At 39.6% G+C, this 20,435-nt stretch overlaps 1 protein-coding gene across 36 annotated transcripts in view; it reads left to right on the top strand.

Annotated features, from left to right (window-relative positions):
* The window catches only part of LOC143259034 (uncharacterized), a 448,485-nt gene that overhangs the window by 335,891 nt on the left and 92,159 nt on the right, over positions 1-20,435 (top strand). For 8 of the 36 annotated variants that reach the window (XM_076519781.1, XM_076519780.1, XM_076519797.1 and 5 more), the window contains exons 2-3: positions 163-693; positions 2,247-2,515. The exons of 27 other annotated variants lie outside the window; for them this stretch is intronic. In XM_076519781.1, coding sequence (XP_076375896.1) covers positions 386-693; positions 2,247-2,515 — 577 coding nt within the window. In that variant the 5' untranslated portion in view covers positions 163-385. The remainder of the gene's footprint in view (positions 1-162; positions 694-2,246; positions 2,516-20,435) is intronic. One more of the 36 variants, XM_076519779.1, reaches the window with a different exon arrangement.

The raw sequence follows: 20,435 nt of genomic DNA, 5'->3' as shown, positions 1-20,435 counted from the left end.
CCGATCGGCGGATTTCCAGCGGTTCGCTTTTAGAATCGGGGTCAGGCAGCCGCGCTTCCTCTGTCAGTCAGCTAAACAGAGAGGACCGCGAACGGTCGCTCGAGGATCACGAGGCCACGTCGGGTCCGTTCACGGATGCTAGATCATAGTCGGATACCTTAGGTGTAGGCCAGCAGCGATGTAGTGCGGTGCGACTTCCGGTGTCGGTGGGGCCGCGAGTCAGGGATGACGGGCACTGAGAGTGATCGGTGAACCGGGAACAGGACGCAACTGTGATTAGTTCGGAAGTGCGAGACCTCTGCGAGCAACAACAGAAACAGGCCGAAGAAGAAACAACAGGGAACGGCTGGTGGTCCGCGAGGGCCACGGCCATGGGGGAGGCAGCATGTTCTCCGAGCTGTGCAGGGAGACTCTGCGGAAGGCAGCTGTGTGCTACAGTTCTGGTCGTGCAGGAAGTCCATCACCATCGCCACCAACGTCTCCGCCGCCATCTCCCGCCAAAGAAGCAAAGACTACTGCCAACATTGACTTGGCAAATGTCCGTGACGCCTGCAATGATACCAGAGACTCAGGGACCAGCGGTAGACGATCACCCCAACAAACATCCACAGGGTCGTCGACGGAGTACCGTGACTACACCGGAAGGAGATCGCCCACCGCTTCAAGCGACTCCAGGGAGTACGTTTACGATCGGTGCGAAACGATCCCTGTTGGCGTACGATGACTTCCTGTTGCGTATCCTCGCGTATTCTACCCCCTCGCCTGTTTTTCGTAATCAACGCGTCAACGTGCTATTCAAATTCACGGTTCGTTTTTGTTTCAGCACTGAACGTACCGTTCAAAATTATAAAATTGATTAAATTATATGATTGAATTGATTTCAATGTTTCATACTTTTCACAATAGTAAGTGGCTGGGTAAAGAAATATATTCAACAATTTCCAATGGAAGCTGCCTTGTAACTTCAGTAATTATAAAACAACAGTGCTGGCAGTGACAGCGGGATTCGAAGAATTCCAATCTTTTTCGAATATCATGCTTTAAAGAAAACGTAATGAAACACAGTTCTGTTAATAGTTGAATATTTTCTCGACTATAAAGAGAGAACAAGTAGCTAAAAAATTACCGTTAATAAATCAGGAAATCCAAACTCAGTCAGAGGTAAAAATATAAATATCGAGTGTGCTGTCAATCTTTAATTAACGGCCTACCTACTTTTTAGCAGCTTAGTGTATTTAAGAATATTTTCTTGTATCTCAATATAACGGCAACAGGATATTTAATCAAAAACTGAACAAAATACCGTACTCGTATATTTCTATATTAGAAATAATAGGAAATAATAGAAATGTACAAATGTACAAATATAGTTTCCTTTTTGGTTTCTGTTTAAAAATCACTAAAAATGTAAAAGTTGCTTTGAGTTTATAATTACGCACACCACTGTAGAAGACCATCTTCAGCTGAGTCACCTATAGTTAAAAAAAAACTTAACAAAATGTCAGATTTGTATATTTCTATATTAGATACAATAGAAAATAGAAATATGTAAATATAACATTTTATTACGTTCTTTTTAGGTATATAGGGTGACTAAAATAAAGGAGGACACCTATAATTCTGTATCATAATTCTATAATTTATAAACTTCAAGTAACTTTTATATTTTTACTAATATTTAAACAAAAACCAAAGAAGAAATTATATTTGTATATTTCTATTTTCTATTATTTCTATAAAACAAACTATCATATTTGTATATTATTATTATATTATTTGTACAATTCTATATTAGAAATAATAGAAAATATCAATATATAAACACGATGTTTTGTTAAGTTTTCGTTTGGATCTCAGTAACAATAGTTAACTTCGAGTCAATAATTACGCACATCATTGTATACTGAGATCATTTACTCGTTGAAACCGAAATTGGGCAAAGTCAACAGCCAGAATCGTTCGATCACGATTATTTCCCCCCAAAAGTTGTATCAACTCGAACATTCTCGTTTTGGATAATACGCGCGCTAACAATGGCGTATTGGATGCAAAGCGAGGCAGCGCGATAAGAAGTCATCGTTTAGAGAGATTCGATCGTTCTTGGCGAGATGGTCGGCGCGCGATCGCTCCCGGCTAATTTAAGTTTCCGTTTGATCGAGCCTGGCAACGATCGGATCCCCTGTTTAACGCCAAAACGAGGCAGGCCGAGCCCCATCGTAAACGTATTCCCGTCACGGAATCCTCAGGAAACGCTCAGCGATGCCCACCGACTTTAGCAAAAGATTGGGTAGCCCAGAAGCGAGGGACGCAAAACGCGGCTCGCATTCGGGGGACTCCAGGGATGGGCGCTCCTTGTCCCCTGAAAAGGGACGCCTCCACGAAGACAACAGGGGATCCGGGACAGCCGGAGGAATCGAGTACGGCCGGCCAGACTCGAGGCACGGCAGACAGTCTCCTGGGTCCCCAGGATCGTCGCCTGAACCAGAAGACACCTCCTCAACGTCTGGCGACGAAGGTACTTCCGCTCGGATCCTTTGCACGATTCGTGTGCGAGCTTAATGCATGCTAGATGGTACCCTTTTTTTCCCCTGCAACGTGTTCTCACTTTGTGAGTAGCTCCTGAGATAGCGGGACGAAGAACTATTATACTGCTGTCTTTGCAAATTGAATGTCCGACTTCGGATGAGGGTCTAAAACACATTTAGCACATTTCGTGATATCTTGGTTTTAATTCTATATTTGTAATATTGTCAGAATATTTTACCGTGATCTTCGAAATTTATTATTTCAATGGAACAGGTAACAAAGAGATTTTGGGAAATTTAAGAATAATTTATTTAATATAGGGAAATTTATTATTTTAATGGAAGAGGTAACAAAGAGATTTTGGGAAATTTAAGAATAATTTATTTAATATAGGGAAATTTATTATTTTAATGGAACAGGTAACAAAGAGATTTTGGGAAATTTAAGAATAATTTATTTAATATAGGGAAATTTATTATTTTAATGGAACAGGTAACAAAGAGATTTTTGGAAATTTAAGAATAATTTATATAATATAGGGATTTAGAGCTATGTTACCGGAAGATCCATCAGAGCGGTTAGGGATTCCAATGATGCATTTGATTTCAGTATTTATTAGAATAGAATTGAGGACGACAGTGAACAATAAGTTTAAATGCTTAAATATCTGAAATTCTGTAGTGTATCCTTTTTTTCGTAATTTTCGAACCAAAATGTGTTATAAACCCTTACTTTTAATTGATATTCAATAGTACATTTTACTTCGTGAATAGTTGTTGACTCGATCACGAAGTAAATTGCAGAATTATTAATATTATAGTCTTGAGACAATTGATGTTACAATGATTGATCATGCAATCAAGATATTACTAGATCTATAAATAGTAACCCCCACGATTAAGAAAGTGTGACGTCATTCTAAATGAAAAGAGCATCATCTAATGAAGAAGTTATTCATAACTGATTAAAGCAAACACGAATGAACATTTTAAAGATTATTTTCTAATATCGCATACACCTGCAAAATTCTATCAAATTCGCGTATTTAATATCTCTTACAATGTGTTGCATAGTCATCAGATACTTCAAACTGTTACAATGTTACAGATCACTTCGTGTCAAAATTATTCGGTACAGAGACTGTACAAAAATGCATCTCGCGCTTCACACGAGGAAATTATGTATACTGACCCCGAACTCTCCCCTACAATTTGACGCGCTACCCAAAAAGACTGTATCGCATAATGTGCGCCTTCGTATCAGCAACATCGGTAATAACAGTCTTCTTTTCTCAACTTTAACGATGTACAAGAGATTCTTAATTAAAAGAAATCTACCGTACGTCAGATATTCAATCCAGTGTGTTACTGGAGAAGAACCTGTTGGGTGTTCCGATGAATAATTCATTGTTCTGTTTTCACATCCACCGGTAATTAATAGGTTTCGTTTGCCGACTAAGGGAATGAATTTCAGCCCGAGAAATTACACTAAATTGTTTTCATAATTTTGCACGCTGCAAATGCGCGCATCCAAGCAATAATTAAGCGATTGTATCACGGTTTACGCGTACACGGGCGAGGCCAGGGCGCTGATTAAACTTAAACGGTGCACCGAAACCAGGAACCGACAATGTCGCTGTAAAATGTACGCGCCCCTTTTCGCGTAGTCAATCGCGTTACGGGAGTAATAAATACGATCGACTTCGGAATAAAATTCGCTAGAGCGATTGCTTGCAAAGTGACCCAAATGGCTTTGGTAACGCAATTTCTCCCACGGCAAACAGAATTGATTTTTTTTTTCGAGCAACCGAAGGAACTAATTGCGAGCCCTAACTGCATCGCGAAAATGCTGGGAACTTATGTGAACCGATTCGCTGCATCTCCGTGTTTCCCCTCGGTCTCGTAATTAACGAGGAAAATTGGATTTATCCGGCCGCGGCAGTTGATAATAGTTCGATGGTGGTAAATTATGGTAAGCGAGAGAGGCAGGAGAGGCGTGCTTTCGGAGAAGTTGCCAGGGCCGGCCGGCGATTTTTGCTAATTCTCGCTGGGGCAGCGAGAAACGTTCCATTTCCGACGAATAATAGTTAGGCAGCGATAGCGGTTAGGCGAGGCCCGCTGGCAAAAACTTGGCAGCGTCTGCGACCAGACTGTTTGCTCTCCGCGCGTACTCTCGAGCACGCCGCGAGTACTCGGGCTCGAAAAACCGGACGGTAACTCGACGGGAACACGTAGTCCCGGAGTTTGCCTACGTTTCCGGAGTTTTCCTTGGCTCCCAAGTAGTGTAACGCGGTCAAACAAGGCCAGGCTTTTACTCTATTAACGCAGTTTTCGACGGACCGCACCGTGCAACCAACTGCTGACGGGACACGGAAGTCCCGCTGTCATGGTCTGACATCGGTCTTACTGTTTTCGGGTACCGGAAACTTCCTTGAACAAAACGCAGCACATTTAGCTTTTGCACCGCTGTCCGTTCCTTCAAAACACCGTTCTTCCGGCGAAGCGAATACCTAGCTGTTCCGCGATGAAAAATCAATTGGAGCCAGCTGGAAAATCTGGTCGAGTTAATTGGTGACTTTTGTTTAAGAATCTGCTATCAAACGATTTTTTATGTATGTTAGTATGGTAGTGTATTCAAAATCGTTATTCTTCTTACTATTTATGTGACTTGTTTCAATAATTTGACATTTTCTGTTAAGCATTTAAGTCCATTCACTTATGATTCAGTATTTATTATGTTATTCGTAATTGTAATTTTCTCAACAAATTTTCTACACATCCAATTCTTTAAACATCTCAAAAAGCACATGTTACTTTATTACACGAAGCGTATGAGCGTTTACAAACAATTGAAAGAAGTATAATACAAAAGAAATGAGAAAAGTAAAAATAATAATGATAATGAGTATAAATTAAACGGCAATAATATCAGTAGTAATAATAGCAATAATAATAATAATAAAGTTGCTTGGCCCAATCTCGAAAAGAGTCTACAGAATTCACCAACTGCAATCTTTTATAAAAATAATGTATGAAGAAGCATTGATTTGTAACTATAATTAGAGAATAAGTTTGTGTTCGTATGAATTACAAAAGTAGCGTTTGCGGTTGACATGATTGCCGTTGGAATAGATTCTGGTATTTTTCAAAGAATGAACAAGGAGTTCTAGCATTCATTCGAATAAGTGGATTCCACTTGGCGAATTGTCCGGTGATACAATTGCGTTCAGAAGCAGGCGAGCAGAGCGTTAAGTGAACGAGCTAGATCACGGGCAGTTAACTTTTTATCAACTTTGTGGTGCCCTTTGGTGTCTCCACGGCGGATTCGTTTGCGAAAGAACACCGCGATTTACCGCTACAGCGAACGATCCCCGAAGTTCCTTCTACCATCGCGGCGCCTTCTTTGTTAGACTTCCAACGACTTTCGTCCCCTTTATCGAGCTTTCCAGGGGAATCGTTCGAGCGGGTATTTCTGTCTTTCCCTCGTCCCCTCTGGTATTCGCTCCGTTCCTAGAAACGAATGCGAAAAATTTCGTTCGACAAAAGGACCGGGTAGAAGACCGGTCGTCGGCTCAAAGCCTTCGGAGCCGTGAGTGAATCCATTATCGGCCTCCTTCAGCATTCACTGTTTGCGCCTACGCGCCTCTATACGTGACCGACTCGCGGCAAATTAGTAGCCTAAATAACACCTAGAATCCCCGCTGTCGCAAAAACGCTTCGCCTTTTATGTCCTAAAAGCATTTGAAAGTAACACTTTCCCTGAAATGCCACTGCAAACCTGAGTATTACTTCGCTTTATGGCGTGTTTAATTGCATTTTATTTACTCTTCTATATTCAGATTCTCTGGAACCTAAATGTTAAGTGTGTGCTGTAATTGAAATTGAAAAGACTTTTTAGAGTACAACCAAAAAATGCTGTCAAATTTTGGTCAAAAAGTGAAGTCAAAGACTTGAATTAAATGACGTGTAGTTTCGAGGTCAGATTTCATTCAAGATTCAACTTTATATTACACGAATTTACACTTTGCTGGTAATAAAAAACGTCCGCACTCGACGTATGCGCTGTTCGAGCAGATACGAAGTGCCCCGCAATAAAGATGGCAGTAAAAAGTGAAGGGTTAAAAAACACATTATCTCTTTAACCCCTTGCCTTACGATTCACGTTGCGCTTATCAGAGATATTTTATCGCTAACAATTTGCTGTAGGAAAATGGAGTTTTATGTTCGCCGCTATGTCTATATTTACTGTAAGCGGCAAATATTGATAAGGGGACGATAGCATAGCCTCGCTCACCCATTCGGTCTAGTAGGAAAAGTTGAGAATTTTTATCTGAATATACAAGAATAAATTCAAGTTCATTGAAATATTTATAAAGTCCGCAATTTATTGAGAACAATTGCATATTCCATACTGCATTGTTTGAATCAAAATTCTGACTGTCGTACGCTTTCTGTCCGAATAATGAAATACACTTGGAATATTCATACTACAGGTAATCAATATAATTCCATTTCGACTGGAAAGAAAAATTAAAGTTCGTATTCATTAAATTCAGTTTGAAGACTTCGCCGCGAGTCTGGCTCGATACTCTTAGGCGCGGAGTTTAAAGTAGGCCACGTTCAGAGCAAGGAGTTAACTTTTTACTGCGCATCTATTGTTCACGATTTTTAAATCTCGCGTGCAACTGTCTTGAGTTGAAAATCTGATGCTTCGGTAGCTCTTCGTAGCTCGAAATAGACGGAGAACCATTAACGAATAATGTAGAAACTGTTACCTTCGCCAGAACCTTCCGCGTTCTTTTAACGCTAGCCTACCGAAGTCTCAAAAAATATTTATCCAGATGACCTACCAGTTGTGCAAACAAGCGGCTGCACTTTAACGGCGTGTGCAACGAAGTTGGTCGTGCAGACTGCGAACTACCACAGCTCATCAGTTTGACCATAGAAACTACATGGCATTTCCAAGACCGTGCAAAGTTCACAGCTGCATCGTCGCAATATGCTCCGACGTCTTAAGATCATTCACCGAATTATTTATAGAGGTACCAAGGACCTCTACGATCGATTCAAAAAGATATTAAAATCTAAGAACAGAGGGGTGGCTCTTCACGGTAGCCCTTTTACAGATAAGCACTCGGCTCTTTGTGGCGGCGTGTTCTATCTATTGTCTTGAGAGATCAAAAGCGAAGCAGTTAATTCCTTCGCTAGCTTCCAGTGACCCACTACCGCCTTCGGCCCCGCAGCTAACCCCGGCTTTTCCGCCTAGAGTGCGCGCAGCCCGACGAAACAAATCATTTTCGGCATGACGTTTAACTCGATCAGGCCAGATAGAGCCGGAATTGGGCCGCGGCTTTTAGCTTTCGGCTTCCGAACGTTTTCGAGCCCCGTGCACCGCTGCGAAATTTTCTGCCGCACCATCGATACTTGTTTGGCCCAATTTCGCGGAGATATACACGAAAAGTCGCGAATCAACCGACGAAACGCGAACTTCACGATCCTCTCTTTTCTTCGTAGATGCTGCAACCTTTTACCTCCGAGACCTTTTCTACCCTTGCGATTCCATTTCGATTCGGGGAACTCGAGTTTCCCTGCGATCGTGCCTGCGAATCAGAGTTTGGCATTATTCCCGAAATGGTTCGAATCAATATCGATCTAAGATAACTATCTGAATGAATAACTTTTTAGTCGAATATTTTAGTCGAATAACAATTATTCATCATTCGTCATAAATTATTCTACCTATTCATTCGAATAGATTATATCAATTTATATAGTATTTATTAATATTAGAGTATTTAATTATTAATTGAATATTAATATTACTATTAATATTTATTAATATTTATACGTATTTTATTAATATTACAGAATAATTATGTAAGGCAAATATTCGAATGAATACTTTTCGGTCGAATATTTTATTCGATTGCATATTTATCTGATAGCGTTGAATCAAATTTTATTACTTACTATATTTTAATTGACCGAACTTTGATATAAACCAGGATCATTGCTTTTTTCCGAAAGGAATTTCTGAAAACATTTACGAGGAAGCGGGATACTTTGACGACAAACAACTTTTTTTATCGCCGTTCGTTATCCCTTATCGATTTTGGCTCGTAATCTCGACGAGGATTATGCGGAAGCAAGCGATACGCGCGTGCTAAGCACGATCAATAGTATTGTGCACGATGTCGCACCGAGATTGCAATACCATGGTTCTGTGATTGTCGAATATGAATCGTTTTTAGCGCGGTACTCGCAGAAAGTAGCAAGTTTTTTGTTTGGAAACGATCAATCCTGTTCAGAAACATTCTTCTTGTTTACTTTTCAAACTGTTTCTTGCAGAGCTTTCCTTTGAATCTCTCGATCTTTAGTTCATGACATGATGAAAAAGCAAGCAATTTTTTACTTAGTCTGTGGAAATCTTGATAGATCTGGATAAACTTATTCGATTTAGTCGTTTGTCCCACATTTGATTAAGTTAGTTTGTCTGCTGCGTTCCTATTAGAATAATGAGAAAAAATGCCATTATACAAAAGACACTGGATTCTTCTTCTAGAATAAATAATTTTAATTCAGTTGTTTTTACTAATGTACACGTTTTCTAGTATTTTATTAATATTCCTTCTATCCTCAGCTGTGTTTAAACTTTAACGCATTAGATTGTCAAGTTGATGGGTAATAATTATACCGTACCTTATTCTTATGGAAGAAAGTTTGCTCTTCGCATTATTTTGTTATATCGATTATCGGTTCTTAAGTACGTTTTACTTATTAAGTAGTAAGTAAACTGAAGTACATTTTCCTACGTTACCGTAATTTATCTTGAACAGACTACATTTTTTAATCACCCTTCAGATCATTTTTTAACGAAAAAGAATTTTCCCCACGAAAGTAATAGCATTGAATTTAATGAACGTATCTTTCGAAATCGATAATTTGTTGAGGATCGCATATATAATGACATATGTCGATAAAAATATCTGTATTAAATGATATTTTAATTGATTTATGTCAATTATATACAAATTCCACAAAATCTATTTATCAGAAATATCATTGTTTTTCCAAAGAATATACGAAAATGTCACTAACGATTATTCATAGGATACGTTGTACATCAACTATACAGTAGAACCTCGATTATCCGAACCTCCAACATCAAAATAATCTATTATACAAACACTTTTCATGTGTTCAGTTCAATATAAATTACTTAAACTTAACTTAACTTACTCAATATAAATTAATACGTATAAAAAATGTTTTACCGTACAAATTATTAAAGATGAAATCTGGCGTTGTAATTATGTAACTGTACCATTGTTTGTACATTCCTGCCAATTTGCTTAGTCCGGATAATCGAGGTTCTGTTATAATTGAATCGTGTAACAGAAAAATAAGAAGCGTATTGAATTTCTTCCGGAAAATGATATCTCATCATACCGAAATCGAGATAACCAATTTTCTGCGAATCCAATGAAACCGAATTTCCGTCGTCAGCGATAGCACGCTTAGAAGGCAGCTTCGGTTGTTTTTCCAACAAATCCCGCGGGCCGTGGCCCGAGTGATACATAATCACGGCGTGGATTACGTGCGGAAACAGCAGCGTGGGATAAGACGATCCCTCGGATAGCAGGGTTGGAACGGGACCGACCTACACGAAGCAGTTTCAGGCGGAGCAGCGATCTTCCTAGTTGATCAGCGTAATTGTTTCGAAAGAGAGTCGCCGAGGCGACGGCGTCGTCGGTGTGCACAGGGTCGCGGCGAACAAGGGTGGAAGAGGGTATTCAGCACGCCTCGCCAACACGTCGTTACAACTAGAGATAGGGTTGATGTAACGCTTGTGGTCACATTAAGGATTTACATGAATATCACATTTCTTGTCATATAAGAAATGTACAAGTTTTTTTAGATTATTTAATGTCTTCAGTTTTGACATCTAATTTGCAATGGGGTAATAAAATGATTCAAGAATTTTTACAGTACGAAAATGGTAAAATTCACAGTTACATCATTCAAGTTCACATAAATAACCTTGTACGCTATGGTCATGTTTAGTACCATTTTCTGGCCACCTCAAAAGTTTAATATTACACGCATCACAAATTTGTAATAAGAAAGCGTATAAGTGATTAAAATATAGCAGAGTTTTTAAAAAATTTCGCTTCTCTATATTTTACTTTGTGGCATTTGAGAAGCTTGATGTTATTACACATAACGATATAATAATTAGGTAGTTTTAGTATAAAGGTAGTTTCTATCTTTTTTATCTTTTTATTTCTTCTGCATTATCCTTTCATGCCTTTCCTGCTTCTTTCATTCTTGATATTTTCCCTTTTTTCCAATTTCCTTCTTTTTGCTTCCAATTTGCGTTTCTTCATTTCCCTCTGCTTTCTCTTGCTTTATCTGTTTTGCTCTCATTTGATTTGCATTGCACTTTCTTTTTCCAATAATATTAATCTTTTTTTCTCTTTGACGGTATGCTCAAGTTACACAGATCGTATTACTATATATTTCGTACATTTTCATAGTAAATGAGAAATTCTACTTACCGTGGCACCTTTATGTTTCTCTGTACTGTAAAAAACATGGTTTTTCTCACGAATTGTACGTATCCACTGGAAACAATATATTAGGTCTACCGGAAAGTTCTGTCCGTTTAAGAAATGAAAGGAAATAATAGATTTCTCATAAATTCGGTAATATTTATTGTACAATATAATTTCCGTCGTTACTTATGACCTCTTGCCAGCGTGATGGCAATTTGTGAGCAACATTTTTCAAAAATATATGTCTCAAATGAACATGTGCATACCTATCGAAATTAATTTGCAGTGACATTATCAGACAGAACTTTTCGGCAGACCTAAAATTTACTAGTTCGATGTTCTGTCGATCGCTAGAAACTGTAGCCAATTTGTAATAAGAAAATCTGAATAATAATACAGATGGCTAGAAACGGTGCACTGGCCGCAACCGGTACATCTACCCTATTTTGCAACGGAGCCAGCAACGCTGGTTATAGAGGCCTGTGAATTATGGGCGTTGCCAGGTTGTTCGGCTCGGTAATGCGGTCTCGCAATGCGGTACAGCGGCCGCTGCCTGCGATTTGCGTCGTTTAACGAACCCGCTTCCTACCGCGGAACCCTATCGATCGCGGATCCATCATAAATCCGACAAAGTGTGCCGGAACGCTAATGTCGGCCGGCTGGCAGCGTCCACCAAAAACTCGTCCAAGTCGGCGCGGATCTTGTTTGCTCGCGACGGAACAAGCACTCTCGCGGAGTCCTCGGCCCTTTGTCTTTTGCGATGCAAATCCGCATAATGTATCCGCTGAATATGTATCGAATATTTCGACGGGCCGCGCGTGGGCGGCTCCTTTCTGTCTCCTCGACAGCTTTTTTTCGGGCGAGGGCGGTTCCGGCGCTGCACTCCAGCTCTCGTCGCTAACAAAATATGGATGCAGCGGCTCGCCTTTGTGCCGTCCCGTTTCGCCGAATTTTCGCGGACGCGAATTAATATCGCGGCCACCTCCGAAAAGATCGCTCCACGCCCCGGTGACATTTAGCCGGATCGCATCCACCGGAACGGGCCAGTATTGTGGGATCCTAGGTGGCCATTGTCTGCTTAGAGATCCTATAGTGTTGATAGACGACGTTGTAAGGGGTCATGGCGCATTGCTTCTCTGAGAGTTACTAATTGGGGCGTGTATCGGAATAATTATCGTGACAGTCCGGTATCTCGCGTTCTTGCTGATCTTAGATCGTAGTTCCAGCACGAAGGCGGGCGAAACTTGTACGGAACATTTGTGTACGCTTCTAAGGACTTCAACGAGTCCTCGAAAATGTTTGGAAATGGATACATGCTGAATCTAGAATATTTGTTTCTGTTCGAAGCATGTTGCTACGAGGAACGGTGTAGATGGAGATCGGAGAAAAGAGGATTTAACAAATGGTAGAATTTTCAGTAAAAGTTTCAACCACGTTCTGGTAGTCCTTCTTTTGAATTGTACATTGATAGATAAATTGCATGATATTAGCAATATCGGTTTCAATTGTGTAACATCCACGTGCAGATTTATTGAAGAACGCAACTTTTATCGAATCACATGTAGGAAAAAGTAATTGACAATTTATCATTTAACACTGAATCTATCATGAGGGTCAAAATGACTGATTCTGGATTTTCCATTTTAACACTTTACACTCGATGCTAATTTAATTCGAAATTCAAAGTACATTCTGGCCTAAACTATTTCCAGTTCACATTTTTCTTGGAACTTATACTTGCACTTTTTACAATTTTCTGAATATAAACGAATTTGATGGCATCAAAATTATTTTAAAATGTGGTGTAGCAATTTTTAATGGTGCCTCAGAGTTGCCGCTCGAGTGCTAAGGGTTAAAATTGTTGGAATTATAGAGGTACTTTCATAGAAAATAATTGAACAAATTTCTTAAGTCGGACGTATGTTACTGTAAATTTCACTTATACTTGCAAAGTGTATTTCCCGAAAATGAATTCCTTGAGGTGGCGTGTTATTCATAGTAGAAAATATAGCATCCTAAAGCCCTTTAACACTGAATCTATCATGAGGGTCAAAATGACTGGTTCTGGATTTTCCATTTTAACACTTTACACTTGATGCTAATTTAATTCGAAATTCAAAGTACATTCTGGCCTAAACTATTTCCAGTTCACATTTTTCTTGGAACTTATACTTGCACTTTTTACAATTTTCTGAATATAAACGAATTTGATGGCATCAAAATTATTTTAAAATGTGGTGTAGCAATTTTTAATGGTGCCTCAGAGTTGCCACTCGAGTGCTAAGGGTTAAAATTGTTGGAATTATAGAGGTACTTTCATAGAAAATAATTGAACAAATTTCTTAAGTCGGACGTATGTTACTGTAAATTTCGCTTATACTTGCAAAGTGTATTTCCCGAAAATGAATTCCTTGAGGTGGCGTGTTATTCATAGTAGAAAGTATAGCATCCTAAAGTCCTGAAAATTAGCGAATTTATACTAAATGGTAGCGTAAGCGTTGGCATAACAGCCCCATATTTTTGGAACACGGCGTGTTTGAGCACATATAACAAACAGCGCTCTCCGCAAACAATTCCCACTAGCCGATCTCCGATTCCCAGCTTATCGGAGTCGAACATCGTAGCCAATGGAATCCAGGATATCTCTGGATACAGCAGAGGGTACAGATATCAGGTCCGTGCTTTCACAGACTCCCTGGAAATTCTATCGAAGTTTCGTCGTCCTTGGTTGAGGGTGGGATTATGATCGATTGCCTGCTCGCGACGCGTAGAGAGCTTCCTCGAGAAAATTTTCTTCGAACGGAACTCTTGGAAGTGTATTTGCACTGTGTGTCCTTTCGACCGTGTTTACGAAAGGTGTATTTCCTCTGTCGAGGTTCTTTCGCGACAAGCCGCGCGAAAAAATAAAAAGCTTCTCGATGATCTAAGAAAGTTCTAATCGCTTTCAGAGGTTCTCTGCGCGGCGTATCCTTTGTGTTCCTCGTGATTTTCTTGGGTGCTATGTGAAACTTGGTGTGAACGCTGTAAAAAGTCGACTTGGAAATTTTCCAGTTCCAATCGATATCAAAATTGTTCGAATTATTAAACGTTTCCAACCCTTAAGATTAAGACGCTCGCTATAAAAAATTATTGCATTTATCGTATTAAGTAGATTTTATACTCTTATGAAATGTGATTAAAATATCGTCAAAGAGAAGCCATAAATTCTCTAAATATTATGCTATACGTTACAATTTTAAACAATTATATTCATAAAATTAATTTGATGTTCTTTGCGTAAAATACAAAATCGTGGTCGTCACAAATGTATGATGCTGGTAGAGAACGTGTTAACAAACTTATAACTAGATAAATTTTAGTTTGTTGGTAACCAGGATTGTTATCAGTTTGAGTAGAATTCTTAGGAATTCAAAATAGTACATTTTAAATGTGTTTCAAGCATTTATTCCAAATACTCGATGAGAATAATATTTAAATAAAATTCAAATTCTATAAAAATACAGAATCAAGTAATTTTATACATTGAGATATTATATAGTGTGAATAAAATATATATTTTTTATATTTTATAATATAATTTAAAAATACCAGTCAGTTTTCTATCGCAGATTTATACATAAATAGGTTCAAAATTCATGATAAAGCATGTTGCTAGATGTAAAAAACCGAACACAGTAACTACCGATTATAATTTCATATTGAACATCTTGTTTCCTAGTTTTAGATTAACACGATTTTTACATATCGACGTAACCAGCTTAACTCGTCCACGTTCAGCAGGAAGTTTTCTTGTTTGAAAGTTCGAAAGGTCCTTTAAATTCATGAATGACAATGCACGTTTTAGAGCTGCATCGAAGTTGCTAACAGATTATGCAAGGTAACTGTCGAATCACCTGTTCAATGAATTTTTATGCGCTTCTCAGTGGTGCATACAGCTAACGTAAATCTATGAAACGTGTTTCTTAAATACGAAGCAATTACATTTTATAAAACATAAATTTGCAACAGCAATCTTTCTTTCCTGAACATCATGTTCAAATACTACCTTCTTAATCAGATTCATGACCAAGCGGAATATGATTTATAATGCAGGTTCAAGTATATGCACTTGTTCGTAATGAACAGACTGCGGATTTCATGCATTTGTTACAAAACTGAATAAGTCAAACAGAAAACTGTAGCGAGATTAGAAAAATTTAAGAATGCTGTTACATTAACTTCAACGTATTAATCAAAGAAATAAGGCATTTTCATCTAATATATGTTTCTTGCAGTTAACATATGTAATTTCAATTTTGCATGAATCTAGTGACAGGACATAAGAATTGCGAAGATAAATGAATGAGACTTTTGCAATATTTTCTTAGCGGTATCACCAACATTGTTACCGATTGTCAATAATTATAAAAACAAGCCGCAAGACTCGAATAATCGTATCTTCTCTTCCCAAATTTTGATGCACAATCTGAGCGTTAATTAGGGAGAATTTACTGTAATTGCTAGCAGAAGATAACATCGCAATAGAAAATTTCCAACCACATTTCGCGTGCGCTGTCTTCTTTTCGTGAAGTGTGTGTGTATCGTCATATTAACGTGTTTAACCCTAGAAAGATAACCATATGACAACGTACGTAAAAGATAACTATACGCTTCGGAGGCGCATGCTTTTCTAAGGCGTCAATTTTATACTAACAATGGATATTTATTTAAGTTAATCTAGTCATTTTAAAGGTTTGGCATTATTGTAAAAATAAAATGCATTTATATTATATTTTTTTATATTTTAAGTAATTTTAAACTTAAATCACTAGACCTCTATGAAAAATTAACAAAAATCAACAGTCTTCGCAGGCGCCTCTGCGACGTAGGTTATCTTTCTCGGGTTAACTGCTTTCAGTATAGTCGACGGAAGTAAGTTATTACTGAAAAGCTAATGACATCTCGCGTGAGCTGTCTTCTCTCCCTGAAGCGTACATCGACGTGTTATCGTGTTTGAACGCTCTTAGCATAGCCGACGGAAGTGGCCTCGGCAGAGGTCGTGGCAGCGATTTATCGACGACAGTGCGCGACACACGAACCGGTGTTAACGACCCGCGAGACGTGACGACTGGAAATGATGCTTGAGGGTGCTTTCGGTATCGTTTTTATCGGCCTATCGAGCAGATCGCGACGATTGGAACAGATGTCGGAACAGTGTTCGCCCTCGTAGAAGAGGGAAAAAGATGGGCGACGAGCACAGAGGTCATTCCGAGGGCGGTTCCGGCCGATAGAGAGCAATAAGTCGCTATTCTGCGGCGAGGATAGGAATCGCTGACTTCGGTCTGGCTTCTTCTTCTTCCTCTTCTTCTTCTTCTGCGAGCTGGTGGCCCTCCCGCGCCCAGCTGAAGCCTTTTCCACCGGTTTCGTGGCACTCGAGCCGCGAAAGCGCCGAACCTGCCCGCGGCTTGCCAACTTGAAACACTCCAGACCCCCTCCTCGGTGTTCGCTTCGCATACACGATTTGTCTCTCGCCCGTGTTCCGCGCCCACGAGCCGAAGCGGCTCTAAACGATTTTAGGAAAAAGCTACGTCTGTCCCGGACGTTGACAAAGGGACGCGGCCAAGCGATATTCGTCGATGACTTTGGCGAAGCTGGATGCCACAAAAATGTTTGACACTTTTTTCACCGGCATCAGTCACCCTCGAGGAGGGAGACAACTTTTGAGATTGTGGTGAGAAGGATTCGTCGTGTGTCTTCGAAACTGTCGGAGTTGGATACACAATGACAGGCTAAAGTTGGGTATTATTCAACCCATATGATTTCTTTCACAACTGCATTTGTTAGTACTTCTTCGGCCTTAATCTTCAATAATTACTTGGAAGAAAAAGGAACTTCGTATTTATTATTATTTATTCACTCGAATGTTTAAGTATTGATGGCAAGAAAAAAAAGTTTATACATAACAGGTTATTATTAGAAATTTCCACAACGAGTCACGTTCGTTCATGTACGTCAAGGAGTTAATAATTTTCCTGATATATATAATGAGATAATTTTTATTTTTTGTATGTCCTCGTGTACTTTCGTTCCTAACAAAATTATTAATAAGTAGACTACGGATTTTCATGCAAAATAAAAATTGTCTAAGATAATTGCAAGAAATGTAAATCAGATAAAATGGTTTTTCCTCTTTTAATAATTTTAATAAATCCCTATATAATATATAAAAATATTCTCGAACTTTTCTAACGTCTTTACAGTTTTGTTTTCGATCTAGTCATTTTTGTGAAAAATGCATAAAACCCACGGTCTATTGATATTAGGTCATTAAGTATGAAATGCTCGATTTGAGACTGAAAGTTTGGTTTATTATATCTCGGGCAAGAAGTAATATAATTAATCAAAATATGCACCTAAACTATCAATCCCTTCTCAATGCAAAAAAGAAAGAAAACAAAGGACGGTCGAAGTGAAATATCGGAAACATCGGATATCAAACTTGATGCTTTAAGTCAGGGGTGTCAAACTCGCGGCCCGAGATGAACATTTTTGATGTCAAGTATCAGGACGTAAACAATAATTTAACTTTATATATGTTTATTACAATGTACTAGTGAAAATAAAAATATTTGTTTCTATGAACATTGATTTTCTTTTTGCGGCCCACCTAAAGTTAAGCATTGTTTATTTATTATTATGGCCCAAGTTAGCTTTTGAGTTTGACACCCCTGCTTTAACCCTTTCGCTACGGGCGGGTTCTCCGCCGCGGTACTTCCGCTGAACGGAGCGCTGCGACATCACTGCACGCTACGCGACGGCGATCGTCAGCGGGAGTCGGTACTCTGCGGCGGTCGGCGAAGAACCCAAGCTGCTTGAATTGAATGAATTTTTCGAACGAAAAAATTTTGCACTCTTTAATTTACAGTATGAGAGGAAATAACATTATGCAATATAATGCATCTTTTGGAGGGCCATTATAGTGGCCCGTAGTACCTCAATGGCATCATATGGAAAGCCACTGTAGTGGTCCGTAGTACCTCAGTGGCACCATATGGAAAGTCACTATAGTGGTCCGTAGTACCTCAGTGGCATCATATGGAAAGCCACTATAGTGGTCCGTAGTAGCGAAAGGGTTAAGTAATCTGACAATTCATACTTAACGACCTAGTAACATTCATATGTAGTAAATCAAGCATGAAACCTTGATCACGAGTTAATAGCAGCTAACATAAATGCTGGCGGGCGAAAAAATTCGTGTGAATTACTTTCACGCGAGCCACATTCTAGCAAGGCTACGTAAGATTCGGTGATTATCGTCGCGGTATATCACGTTATAAGACCGTACTGGAGAACCCTGCAGCCTCCACTCGTGTGTCCCGCAATAAATTCCCGGGACAGTTAAAAATGATCGGTGGCTGCCGTGTAATTCTCGAAAGGAGCTATTCCGCTTCCGAGATGGAACTCTGCTCGATACGTTTATCGGGAAGTGGATCAACCGCCTATTTCCCGAGACAGGGAGAGATTCTCTTCTCGCCTCGATCCGCTCTCAAGCATATCCTTCACGGATATCGTATTTTTATTTGCGCTTTCGAGTCTAGCATATTACGCCTATAAGCAAACACCTGGTAAAGGTTATTTCTTTGGTAGGATATTGAAAATTCCGATGGAAATTTTATTTCGACGACCAATCTCCTAGACCAGGGGTGTCAAACTCAAAAGCTAACTTGGGCCAAATAAACGATGCTTAACTTTAGGTGGGCCGCAAGAGAACAAAAATCAACGTTCACAGAAACAAATATTTTTATTTTGACTAGTACATTGTAATAAACATATATAAAGTTAAATTATTGTTTACGTCCTGATACTTGATATCAAAAATGTTCATCTCGGGCCGCGAGTTTGACACCCGTGTCCTAGATCATAAAGCTGACTCGAACCAATACGTCTGAAATAGTTTGACGAAAGAAGAAACTTCTAATGCAACGATAAATTAAATAATTATCGTTGCTTTCTGGTAATGTAATTTGTCATAACATTTGCACCGACTATTATGGAGAAAAGTGCATTAGCAGTTGAAATGAAAAGTTGGCGGTGTACGAATGCTTCTTCTCTCACTCTACGTAAATGTTAAGACATGTACCTGTACTTCTAAGACCTGTACATCTACCTTAATGTTTCCGCGTTCATCTTCACACTCTTAGGTTGGTTAGAAAACTCTGTTTTTCACCTGTTCGCCATTCACTCGGATAAAATGATCTTGAATTCCCGCGTGAACTAAATTTGAATATCTACCAAGATTGAATGAAAAAGAGCTTTACAACCAACCTTGCAGAAACGTGTCTGGTACGAGCAATTGTTACACAACCACGGAACCAGCATCGCATATACATACGCATTCGTGGAGGTTCGTGCATGAAAAATGATTCTCGCCGCGTCATAAATAAATCCTCTAACGTTGCGTCAACGCCTGACACCTCCATGTTACGCAAACACTAGTTAATAAAAAATCGTTTTCCAGGAATTCGCGGACCATCGAACGAACCCTAATCTTAGTTGCCTAATTTTCTGTTGCAGGTGAGTATCCGGAGGGCCGAGCATTTAACTCTGCGAGGATGAACGCGGCGGAGGTAGGAAGGAAGCGACGTAGCAGCAAGTGTGTCGGATATAGGGGATTGTGCGAGGCCAACTAATCACTGGCAGCGTCTCTTACGTCTTCGTCGGTCTCTTCGCGCCATTGTGCCAAATTAAAAGGCTTCGTGGCACTCGCGGCCAGGCAATCTCCGGAAGTTCTTGAGACTGTTTCGAAAACGGAAAAGCGGCCCGGGCCATCGGCCATCTCCCGACGTATTTCAACAAAATGTCGCCCATTGTTCGCGGCCCGTTGTCGGCCGCGAATTGTCTGCGATCGGACACGCGGCTCTGATCCCTGTTTAATTGGAACAAGCTCGCCGTCGCCGCCGCGTCTACTGCCAATTAAACTTATATCGCGCGACGTCTTTATCGTTGCCCCGTGAACGCGGTCGCCCGGCCGCATTCCTTGCTAAATGAGTTTCCTATTCATCGATTCGATAACGATACCTCGAAATATGTTCCCGGTTTCCCGAAGTTTCCGCCGGAAGACGGTAGTTTCTTAACCGCGCCCTTACAGAAGAGCAAAATACTCGGTTAATTCTGGCTTCGCACCGAAGAACTTCGGAGGAAGTTCCTTTCGCGGAATTGCTCCTTCTGTCACATAACCGATTGCTAAAGGATTTCTCCGAAGAATTTTTCAATACAATTTTTTTGGAAGATGAGGCTGGATAATAACTAAATTGCAAAACAACGGTCGTGACTGGATCTATATGCAATTTGAGATCTTGAAAATTGCTAATTTTAT

This window comes from Megalopta genalis, chromosome 3 (assembly GCF_051020955.1).
Source record: "Megalopta genalis isolate 19385.01 chromosome 3, iyMegGena1_principal, whole genome shotgun sequence".
NCBI lineage: Eukaryota > Metazoa > Arthropoda > Insecta > Hymenoptera > Halictidae > Megalopta > Megalopta genalis.
Note: the sequence above shows the minus strand (reverse complement) of the source record. Positions and strands in the feature narration are given on the sequence as shown.